This window comes from Mobula birostris, chromosome 8 (genome assembly GCF_030028105.1).
Source record: "Mobula birostris isolate sMobBir1 chromosome 8, sMobBir1.hap1, whole genome shotgun sequence".
Taxonomy (NCBI): domain Eukaryota; kingdom Metazoa; phylum Chordata; class Chondrichthyes; order Myliobatiformes; family Myliobatidae; genus Mobula; species Mobula birostris.
Window position 1 is genome coordinate 125,655,136 of NC_092377.1, and position 12,303 is coordinate 125,667,438.

A 12,303-nucleotide genomic window follows, 5' to 3' on the forward strand; every position below is an offset into this window, starting at 1 on the left:
CGAGCCCGCAGTTGCGGCGGCATTTCCTGAGCATGCGCCCTGCGGGCTGCTGAGCAGCGCCGTAGTACAGGGTGGTGGTAGTGAGCGGGGAACAAGCCCTGCCCCAAGGTCGAGAGGTGAAGGAAGATGTTTTGCTAAAGCTGCACAGTATCTGGAGGACGATGCTGACGGCCGCTACTGAGATTATTTCAGAAGGCACGGTAGGCTTAGAGCCCAGCGGCCCTCAGCATCTGTCATGCCGGCGGCCCAATCCTCGGCAGGAGCAGCATACAGCGAGAAGGTTTATGGCAGATCGGAGATGTTCGTTTAAAAGGAGAGATTCGTGAGCGTTCTGTAAAATTCCGGCGTCCCAATCAGCGCCAGGAGCAGCGCAGAGTGGAGTAAATAAATGCACAGAAGTGACGAGAGGAGCGGCCATTATTGGGAGTGGGCCAGTAGTGAGAGTGTGAGTGACAGGCTTTGGCTCAAAGGAGGCTTCCGCTCGGAAGAGACGTTGGCTCTTGGTGAGTTTCCCCTTTTTCTGACTGTGCCAGGGGTACTTAATGTAGATTAAATGGCCATAGTATGTTCTTCATGCCGAATGTTGCAGTCATGGGAGATCCAGGGAACTACATTTGCATGAAGTGCATCCAGATGAAGCTCCTTGAAGACCATGTTAAGGATCTGAGCAGCAGCTGGATGACATTCTGCTTGTACGGGAGAGTGAGCAGATAATCAATTGGAGTTACAGGGAACTGGTTACCCCTAGGTTGCAGGAGGAGAGTAGTTCAGTGACTGTCAGGAGACATGGAAATGTGAAAAGACAGTTAGTGCAGAGCATCCCTGTGTCCATTCCTCTCGGTAATAAGTATACCGTTTTGGATACTGTTGTAGGGAATGACCTCCCAGAGGAATGCTATGGAGACCAGGTTTACTGGCACTGAGCATGGGTCCATGGTGCAGAAGGGAAGGAGGGAGTAGAAAGGAGCGGTAGTGATAGGGGAATCAATAGTCAGGGGAACAGATAGGGGATTCTGTGGATGTGAACAGGACACTTGATGGTTTGTTGCCTCCCAGGTGCCATGATCAGGGACATCTCAGTTTGCATCCACAGCATTTTGGAAGAGGAATGACATAGGAAGGAACTGCAAAGAGGCCCTGAAGAGAGAATTTAGAGAGCTAGGCAAAAAGCTGAGAATGTGGACTTCCCAGGGTAGTAATTTCTGAATTGAACCTGTGCTACCTGCCAGTGAGGGTAAAAACAGGATGTTTCAGCAGATAAATGTGCGGTTGAGAAGTTAATGCAGGGGGCAGGGCTTCAGGTTCTTGGATCATCGGTCTGGGGGAGGCATGACCTGCAGAAAAGGAACCCGAGGGGGACTAATATTCTTGCAGGCAGTTTGTTATCGCTGTTGGGGAAGGTTTAAACTAATTTAGCAGGGGGATGGGAACCAGAGAGACAGGACTGAGGATAGGTCTGATGGCATAACAAAAAAAAGCAAAGACAGCATGCAGTCAAACTGTCAAGAGGGGCAGGCAGATGAGGAGACGAAATTGCAGCCAGCAGGGTGAGTATCAGTGATTAGAGATGCAGAGTCAAAAAGAGTAACAAATACTGTACTCAAAGTGTTATATCTCAATGCATGGATTCTAAGAAATAAAGTGGATGATCTGTTTGCACTTTTACAGATTCTCAGGTATGATGGTGTGGCCATCAGTAAATCTTTGCTGAAGGATATCTGTAGTCAGGAACTGAATGATCAAGGTTACACATTGAAGGTGGGCAGAGGGGATGGTGTGACTCTGCTGGTAAAGATGGTATCAAATCTTTAGAAAAATGTGACATAGGATCAGAAGATGGTGAAACCTTGAGTGATGAGTTAAGAAACTGCAAGGACCCTGATATATTTAAAATGTCGGTGTTGACGGATGAGGTGCCGGGGGATTGGAGTGTAGCTCATGTTGTTCCATTGTTTAAAAAAGGATCAAAAAGTAATCCAGAAAATTATAGGCCGGTAAATTTGACGTCGGTAGTGGGTAAATTATTGGAGGGAGTACTAAGGACAGAATCTACAAGCATTTGGATAGATAGGGACTTATTAGGGAGACTCAACATGGCTTTGTGCGTGGTAGGTCATGTTTGACCAATCTACTGGAGTTTTTCGAGGAGGTTACCAGGAAAGTGGATGAAGGAAAGGCAGTGGATATTGTCTACATGGACTTCAGTAAGGCCTTTGACAAGGTCCCGCATGGGAGGTTAGTTAGGAAAATTCAGTCGCTAGGTATACATGGAGAGGTGGTAAATTGGATTAGACATTGGCTCAACGGAAGAAGCCAAAGAGTGGTAGTAGAGAATTGCTTCTCCGACTGGAGGCCTGTGACTAGTGGTGTGCCACAGGGATCAGTGCTGGGTCCATTGTTATTTGTCATTTATATCAATGATCTGGATGATAATGTGGTAAATTGGATCAGCAAATTTGCTGATGATACAAAGGTTGGAGGTGTAGTAGACAGTGAGGAAGGTTTTCAGAGCCTGCAGAGGGACTTGGACCAGCTGGAAAAATGGGCTGACAAATGGCAGATGGAGTTTAATACAGACAAGTGTGAGGTATTGCATGTTGGAAGGACAAACCAAGGTAGAACATACAGGGTTAATAGTAAGGCACTGAGGAGTGCAGTGGAACAGAGGGATCTGGGAATACAGATACAAAATTCCCTAAAAGTGGCGTCACAAGTAGATAGGGTCGTAAAGAGAGCTTTTGGTACATTGGCCTTTATTAATCAAAGTATTGAGTATAAGAGCTGGAATGTTATGATGAGGTTGTATAAGGCATTGGTGAGGCCGAATCTGGAGTATTGTGTTCAGTTTTGGTCACCAAATTACAGGAAGGATATAAATAAGGTTGAAAGAGTGCAGAGAAGGTTTACAAGGATGTTGCCAGGACTTGAGAAACTCAGTTACAGAGAAAGGTTGAATAGGTTAGGACTTTATTCTCTGGAGCGTAGAAGAATGAGGGGAGATTTGATAGAGGTATATAAAATTATGATGGGTATAGACAAAGTGAATGCAAGCAGGCTTTTTCCACTGAGGCAAGGGGAGAATAAAACCAGAGGACATGGGTTAAGGGTGAGGGGGGAAAAGTTTAAAGGGAACATTAGGTGGTGCTTCTTCACACAGAGAGTGGTGGGAGTATGGAATAAGCTGCCAGATGAGGTGGTAAATGTGGGTTCTTTTTTAACATTTAAGAATAAATTGGACAGATGCATGGATGGGAGGTGTATGGAGGGATATGGTCCATGTGCAGGTCAGTGGGACTAGGCAGAAAATGGTTCAGCACAGCCAAGAAGGGCCAAAAGGCCTGTTTCTGTGCTGTAGTGTCTATGGTTCTATGGTTCTATGGTTCTATGGAAGGAGATGATGGCATGCATGACAGCAGAACAGCAATGGCTAGAGTTTCTGGGGAAAATGAGGAATGTGTAGGATAGATGCATTCCAAAAGCAAAGGTATACTGGAATGGCAAAATAGTACAACTGTGGACAACAAGGAAAGCAAAGTTAATTTAAAAGTTAAAGAGAGGGCATACAACAAAGCTAAAATTAGTGGGAAGATAGAGGAATGGGAAGCTTTTAAAAAAACCTACAGAAAGCAACTAAAATAATCATTAGGAGGGAAAATATGAAATATGAAAGCAAGCTAGCATCCAATATCAAGGTGGATAGAAGAGATATTTTCAAGTATATAAAAAGAAAAATAGAGGTGAGAATGGGTACAAGACCATTAGAAAATGAGGCAGGAAAAATAATAACAGGGGACAGGGAACTAAATGAGTATTTTGCATCAGTCTTCACCGTGAAAGACACGAGCAGTGTGGCAGGTGTTGACGGGTGGAGGGAAGAGATGTGAGTGCAGCTTCTATTAAAAGAGAGAAGTCCTGCTGCAATTGCCTTGCTTCCTCAGCACTACCTACCTCTCGATATCTTTGTATCATCCACAAATCCATCAATTCCATTATCAAACAATGTGAAGAACAGCGGTCGCAATACTGTCTCTACGTGCTACCAACCAGAAAAGGCCCCTTTTATTCCCACTCACTGCCCCTGCCTGTCAGCCATTCCGCTATCTGTGCCAGTGTCTTTCGTGTAATGCCACAGGATTTTATCTTGTTCGCACCTTCTGAAAATACAAGTAAATTACATCCACTGCCTCTCCTTTGACCACTCTACTTGTTTTTTTCCTCGAAGTGTCAGGACCAGTCCATGAAGTCGGTATTCCAGTTCACGGTCCGGTCCATAGTTCCTTATTCCAGGGTTTCTGGTTTTCCACAGATTCTTTTGTAGGCACGTGATTCTCGTTTTGGGGCTGAGACATACATACTTCTGCAAACCAGGGATTCCCTGCTGGACTGTTCTGTTACCCTCCTTGTCTCCACCCTGCCCCCTCCCCACCTTGCCACCTGCCTGACTGTCTGCCTGGATACCTTGCCTGACTCTCTGCCTGCTCACCTGCCCCGCCTGTATACCCCACATGTATCGCTGAAGTTTTACAGCCGGAGCAAGACCGGAGCCTGGTTAGGTCAAGATAAGGAACTGTCTTTTGTTGTGTGGAATTATCTCTCTGTGTCCACGTCTTCGCTAGGTAGGTCCAGACATTTGCCGCTACCTAGTGTTACGAACTGTGTCTGTGTCGTCGTCTTCGGTAGGTGGGTCCGGCCGTTTGCCGCCACCTTGTGTTGGGATCCAACTCTTCATGTTCAGTGTTCTGTGTATGAGTCCCGGCCCTACATTCTGGTCCCAAGGCCCAAGCTTGCAGACCTCAAGACCCTAAGCCTGTCTCCAAGCTTCAAAAATCAAGACCCCAGGCCTGTCTCCAAGCTTCAAAATTGAAGACCCCAAGCCTGTCTCCAAGCTTCAAGACTCAAGACCCTAAGCCCGTCTCCAAGCCTCAAACTTCAAGACCCCAAGCCAATCTCCAAGCCTCAAACCTCAAGACCCCAAGCCTGTCTCCAAGCCTCAAGTCTCAAGACCACAAGCCTGACTCCAAGCCTCAAACCTCAAGACCCCAAGCCTGTCTCCAAGCCTCTAGCCTTCAAGACCCCAAGCCTGACTCCAGGCCTCTAGCCTCAAGACGCAAGCCTCCAGTCCTGCAGTCAGGTCGTGTCCATGCCTGGTTCTGGGGCCGGAGCCTGAGGCAACACCCAGGTTCTGGGTCCTTGTCCAGTCTCTGGCTTAGGGTCCAAGCCCTAGTCTACGTTCTTGTCCCTGCTCCCTATTTGTATCCTAGCACGTCCCTACTCTAGTCAAGTCCTGTCCCTTGTGCTTCAGTGTCTGTGTCTCGCATTTGCGTCCACCCTTGTTCCAAGCACTCCCCCATTGTGACACAAAGAACTCTAACAGATTTGTCAGGCAAGATTCCCCTTTACAGAAATCATGTTGACTTTGACTTATTTTATCATCAGTCTCCAAGTACCTCGAAGCCTCATTCCTATTAACGGACTCTAACACTTTCCCTTCAACTGAGATTAGGCTAACTGGCCTATAATTTCCTTCTTTTGCCTCCCCCCCACCCGTAAAGAGTGGAGTGACTTTTACAATCTTCCAGTCATCTGGGACCATGCCAGAATCAAGGAATGATTCTGGAGGGCTGGAAAATTGCAAACGTCACTCCACTCTTTAAGAAAGGAGGGAGGCAGCAGAAAGGAAATTATGGAGCAGTTAACCTGACCTCCATGGTTGGGAAGATGTTGTAGTCAATTTTAAAGGATGAGGTTATGGGGTACTTGGTGACACAGGACAAGATAATATAACGTCAACATGCTTGCTTTCGGGGGAAATCTGGCTTGATGAACCTGTTGGAATTCTTTGAGGGGATGATAAGTAGGATAGATAAAGGGAGCAGTAGATGTAGTACATTTGGATTTTCAGACGGAATTTGACAATGTGCCACATGTGAGGCTGCTTACCAAGTTGAGAGCCCGTTGTTGGAGCATTGGCTTATTATCAGCAGGCAGAGAGTGGGAATAAAAGGGTCCTTTCCTGGTTGACTGACAGTGACTCATGGTGTTCCACAGTGGTCAGTGTTGGGACCACCGTTTAATGCTGTATCTCAATGATTTAGATGATGGAATAGATGGCTTTGTTGCCAGGTTTGCAGCGGATACCAATATTGTTGGGGGGCAGGGAGTGTTGAGGAAACAGGAAGGCTGCAGAAGAACCTAGACAGATCTGAAGAATGGGCAAAATTGTGGCATATGAAATACAATATTGGAAAGGACATTGACATGCACTTTAGGAAGAGAAATAAATCTGCAGACATTTTTTTGGAAACGGGGAGAAATTCCAATAATTTGAGATGCAAAGGGATTTGAGACTCCTTGTTGCGGAACATTCTAAAGGTTAACTTGCAAGTTGAGTCGGTTGTGAGGAAGGCAAATGCAATGTTAGCATTCATTTCAAGAGGTCTAAAATATAAAAGGAGGGATGTGATGCTGAGGCTTTATACGGCACTGGTGAGGCTTCACCTTGAGTATTGTGAACAGTTCTGGGCTCCTTCTCAAAGCAAAGATGTGTTGGCTTTGCAGAGGTTTCAGACAAGGTTCACAAGGATGATCCTAGGAATGAAAGGGTTATCACACGAACAATGTTTGATGCCTCTGGCCTGTGCTTGCTGGAATTTAGAAGGATCAGGGGGCATTTCATTGAAATCTTTTGAATGTTAAAAGCCTAGACAGAGTAGAACTGGAAAGGATGTTTCCCATAGTGGGGGAGCGTACGACAAGAGGACATGACCTCAGGATAGAGGGGCGTCCATTTAACACAAGCAGGCAGAGAAATTTCTTCAGCCAGAGGTTGGTGAATTTCTGGAATTTGTTACCAGCTTTGGAAACCAGGTCATTAGGGGTATATACTGCAGAGATTGATAGGATCTTGATTGGCCATGGCATCAAAGGTTATGGGAAGGGACTGGAGAGTGGGGCTGAAGAGGGGAAAATGGTTCAGCCATGACTGAATGACGGAGCAGATTCGATGGACCAAATGGCCTAATTCTGCTCTTCAGTCTTATTGTCTTTTAATGGATATTCAGGGCAACATTTGTCACTAAATAAATAATTCAGTAATCCTTGTACTGAAATCAGCAGAATATTTCTGTGTACTCTGCGGAGTATTGCTGTACCTGTATTACAACTGATCCCCGTACTTACACTGCACAGTTAGTGTGAGGGTCTGCTCCGATGAAACAGATGGGTATCTGACTCTGCAGGTGAGACCCTGCCCGTGGTGTTTGAGCGCTGGGGTCATGGTCAGGACAGAAGTGTATGTCAGAGTGTCGTGCCACCGAGTTACGCTGCTTGAGACTGATGGTGCTACATCAGTGGGGCTGAGCCAGGTTAAGGTGGCTGAAGTTCCATCACACGTGGTGTTGAAGATGCAGCTTATGTTCACAGACTTTCCTTCAACAAGTTCAGCAGCGAATATTGTGGGTTTATCTGTGAAATCTAACACAGAGAAATGGATCCTTTTAGTTCAATATCACCAGATGCATCAGTTCAGATAGAAACCCCAGTTCCACAAGAGAAAAGATGTTTACAGGATGATCCCTGAACAATGAGGGTACAGTGTGAGGGAAAGTTGAACAGTGTGGTGGTCGTTACTGTTCTGAAAGCTGTTGAGAGGGGAAATGGGAAACAGAGTCCTCCACTGAGAGCCACAATATCACACAGTCACTGATACATCCAGTGGGGTCCGTCCTTCCCCAGACAGTGAGATATGGGCCAAGTGGACTTGGTTATGGTGGGGATGATTTCAAAAATTTCAAATTAAATTTATTAACAAAGTATATATACCGGTTGTTACCATACACCACTACCAAACTCTACAACATTGTGATTAATTTTCTTGCAGGCATTTACAGGAAAAAAACAAAACTAAGAGAATTACAAAAATCTACAAATAAGCAGAGAAAGACTGACAACAAAAGGACAAATTGCAAATTCAAAAAAGTATAGTACTGTGAATATAAGTTGTGAATAGTCTTTGAAAGTGAGTCTGGAGGTCATAGAATCAGTTCAGAATAGTGGTGTTTGATGTAATCCACGCTGGTTCTGGAGACTGGTGTTTGGAAGGTAATAACTGTTCCTGAACTGGGTGGTGTGGTACACAAGGCTTCTGTACCACCTGCCCGATGTTAGTAGTGAGATCAGGGAATGGCCTGGATGTTGGATTATAACACAAATGATGATGGAAAGGAGGGGTGTGCAGATGGCCAGGAAGGACATGGAGAAGGAGTGGAGAGCCGGTGGGAAGCTGAACACTGCCACATACAGAGTGGCCAAATTCGGCAAGAAACTGCACATGACTCTGCGAACCTCTCATGTCCATGTCAGTTGTGCTTCAATATGATTGGGAACATAGATTGGATTTGATAACATAGGAACAGTCGCAAAGCTGATAGTACAGAGGCTGCTTCGGGAATGAATTGGAAGTTTCCTGAAAATCAGGAGCTGTGACGATGTGAATGTGGACCCAGTACAAGTTTACATTATTCCCCACCGACTGCTGAATGTCTGCTGTTGAGTGACCGCACAGAACACCTACCAGTAACACGGAGCCGCGTAACGGGGCGATAGTGGTAACGATTCCATCGGTCAAATTCAATTCTGAAAGAGTACCACCCTTCATCTTTCTGAGTGATGTTGTCTATAACCAGGGAACAGTCACCGTCTTTCAAGTCTCCAGACAGACGGGTTCGATAACGAAACTTCTGTATCGCCTTTCTGTGATAGCGGGAGTGAAAGACTATTTGAGGAGATTTTGTATTTTTTCTGACATACCAGATACCAGTCCTCGACCTCTCATGCAGATATGATGGATAACGGTACTGGCACGGAATCCAGGCACACAAGCCACTCTGTGCCTTCACATGTCGTGGTGTGTTAGCTGACCACTCACTCGACACTGCGACTGAGGAGAGAATGAACAATGTTTGGTAATGGACTGCTTGTGAACACCCCTTGTATCACTCCTGTATTGTGGACATAGTGCGTTCTAAGTGTGGGAGACACAAGGAAACCCACCACTCCTCACAAATGGAGGGGACCTGTTAGTCGCGGGGTGGGGGCGTGGGTGGTGGGAAGCAGGTTCATCCTCTGTTGGCTCATTCGCCTCAGGACCAATGACGTTAGTCTAGCACTATCAGGAAAATTAATGAAGGGCTGTCGTCTAACACAAAAGTGTTAAAGATCCGGCCTGAACACTGGGTCGAACGGCCTGTGCTGGTAGCTCTGGATTATGACAGTCTTTAATTTCTGTTTTCTTTCACTTGGCCATGTGGGTTCTGGTACAGCCCTTTTCCTTTTTTGGACTTCCTCCAATTACATGCTTGTCTCCTCATTTGCACCTACTTGTCTCTAATTTTCACTCATTACCCTATCCATTTCAACCCCGCCTTGACTAGCATTCTCTGCCAGTTTGTCCCAGTTCTGACCTGTGTCATTCCAGCCTGTCATTGCGACTTCTGCCAACCGATTTTGCCTGATTCTGTGTGTTGGACCTTGCCTGCTCTTGGACCCGATTTTTGCCTGTGCGCTCTGGATTGTCTGCCCTCGCCTGACTGCGTTTCCTGTGAAGACCTCTGCCTGCCATTTTGGATTCGTGCCTGCCTTCTGTTTTTGAAAGACTGTTGCCTTTGTGCTCCCTAATAATCCTGGTAAAATAGTATTCATTGGTCTGCACTTGAGTCCCGCCGAAACCCGACAGAACCCGACAAAAAGGAAGAAATGGAGTGTCCAAACTGATCTGCTCTGCAGCCTCTCCTCTTGTAAGCTTATCTAACATATTGTATCAAGAACCTTCCTGAGCACACCTAATAAACCCCACCCCATCTAAACCCCTCACTCTAGGGAGTTGCCAATCAATATTTGGGAAATTAAAATGTCTCACCACAACAAACCTGTTATTATTACTCCTTTCCAGAATCTGTCTCCCTATTTGCTCCTCAATGTCCCTGTTAAAAAACACCCAGTAGAGTTAATGACTCCTTCCTATTCCTAACTTCCACCCACAGACTCCGTAGACAACCCCTCCATGACTTCCTCCTTTTCTGCAGCTGTGACACTATCTCTGATCAATAGTGCCACGCTCCCACCTCTTTTGCCTCCCTCCCTGTCCTTTCTGAAAAATCTAAAGCCTGATTCTTGAAGTAGCCATCCCTGCACCATCCAAGTCTCTGTAATGGCCACAACATCAGTGCTCCAAGTGCTGATCCACGCTCTAAGCTCATCCGCTTTGTTCATAATACTCCTCGCATTAAAATAGACACTTCTGAAACTATCGGTCTGAGTGCGTCCCTTATCGATCACCTCCCTATTCCCCCTTTCGCACTGTCTCCAAGCTTTCTCTATCTGTAAACCAGCCTCCCTTTCCTCCATCACTTCAGTTTGGTTCCCACCCCACAGCAATTCGAGTTTAAACTCTCCCCAGTAGATTTTGCATACCCCCCCGTCGGGATATTGGTCCCCCTTTGATTCAAGTTCAACTCGTCCTTTTTGTACAGGTCACACCTGCCCCAGAAGAGGTTCCAATGATCCAAAAATCTGAATCCTTGCCCCCTGTTCCAATCCCTCAGCCATGCATTTATCCCTCACCTCATTATATTCCTATACTCACCGTCACATGGCTCATGCAGTAATCTCAAGATTACTACCTTTGTTGTCCTGCTTCTCAACTTCTTTCCTTACTCCCTATAGTCTGCTTTCAGGACCTCCTCCCTTTTCTTACCTATGTCATTGGCACCTTTATGTATCACTACATCTGTCTGTTCTCCTTCCCACTTCAAGATATCGTGGATGCGATCAGAAATATCCCAGAACCTGGCACTTAGGAGGCAAACTACCATCCGCGTTTCTGTCCTACGTCCACAGGATCGCCTGTCTGACCCCCTAACTATAGGGTCCCCTATCACTGCTGCCATCAGTTGTGTTTTTTTCTTGTAAGATTGTGTATAATTCATGTTGTCCTTCTCAACGCTGTGCATCTCACAACGCCTTTATTTTCTGTAGCGCCTTTACTTCCTGCGGAGCGTCAAGAAAGCTCACCTCCGTCCTAGGATACTGATGGACTTTTACCGCTGTACCATTGAGAGCATACTCATCAGCTGCATCTCAGTGTGGTATGGCAATTGCCCTGTGTCGGACTGCAAAGCACTCCAGCGGGTGGTGAAAACTGCCCAGCGGATTATCGCCCACCATTGAGAACATCTACCATAAACGCTGCCTGGGCAGGGCGAAAAGCATTAGCAAGGATGCATCTCACCCTACCCATGGACTTCTTACTCTCCTTCCATCCGGTAGGCGCTACAGAAGCCTCCGCTCCCGCACCAGCAGGCTCAGGAAGAGCATCTTCCCTAAGGCTGTGACCCTGCTGAACATCACATCACAGCGCTAAACAGTATTGAACCCATATTGGACTGTCTCAGTACTTCTATCTTTGTATGCTGTAGCATTTACTTTTTATTCACTGTGACGATATCCTGAGTTATTCATTATGGACTGTGCTTTTAAAAAGAGAGAGAGAGCATGCAGCTGTACAGCAGAAACAACTTGTTATTGAGAGAGGGGTGAAGACTGCTTATAGTTTGTTTGGGATTTCTGCAAGGACACTGCCAGCTTCTGGGTTCCTGCAGAGAGAGAAGGGAGGAGCTACTTGATGGGCAGCTGGTGTTCAGCACAACAGTATTTAAACCAGTGTAATTGCTTGTTTCGCTGGACACACAGACGCATTAAGTTTTGGCGAAGTTACCATTATTCTGTTCAGATGCCCACGAGTGTGGGGCTGAGGATCGATTGTGATGTCTAACCTTTGCCTAGATTGGTTTAGGCTACCAGTTGAAGACGGTGCTCTTAAGTTGGTCAAGTTTGGCTAACTTGGAAGTTTCGGAGGACAACGGGAAGAACCGACGGCATCGGCTTACTCGGACAACTACAACACCTCTCTCTCTCCATCACTATTCAACTCAATACCACGAACTGAACTGATTTCATTTAACCATCATCGTAAGACTGTATTCATTTACCCCTAGGCTTGAAGAAGCTTGGGTTTTAGATATTTCCACCCTTATATATATGCATGAACTTTGCTAACCTGTTTGATTTGTCTGAATTTATATTACTGTATTGCATAGTTGCTAATAAACGAGCTTCAGTAAATAGCAATACCAGACTCCAAGGTGTTTCCATTTCTGCTGGTTCTTTAACCTGTTACGGGGTACGTAAATAATACTATTCCTTTTGAATAATACTATTCCTTTGCACTTCTGGTCAGATGCTAAT

At 45.9% G+C, this 12,303-nt stretch overlaps 1 protein-coding gene across 3 annotated transcripts in view; it reads right to left on the reverse strand.

Moving 5' to 3' along the window:
- The window catches only part of LOC140201665 (myelin-associated glycoprotein-like), a 117,408-nt gene that overhangs the window by 13,131 nt on the left and 91,974 nt on the right, over positions 1-12,303 (reverse strand). For all 3 annotated transcript variants that reach the window (XM_072266128.1, XM_072266129.1, XM_072266127.1), the window contains exons 3-4: positions 8,573-8,938; positions 7,180-7,473 (exon numbers count right to left, since the gene is read on the reverse strand). In XM_072266128.1, coding sequence (XP_072122229.1) covers positions 7,180-7,473; positions 8,573-8,938 — 660 coding nt within the window. The remainder of the gene's footprint in view (positions 1-7,179; positions 7,474-8,572; positions 8,939-12,303) is intronic.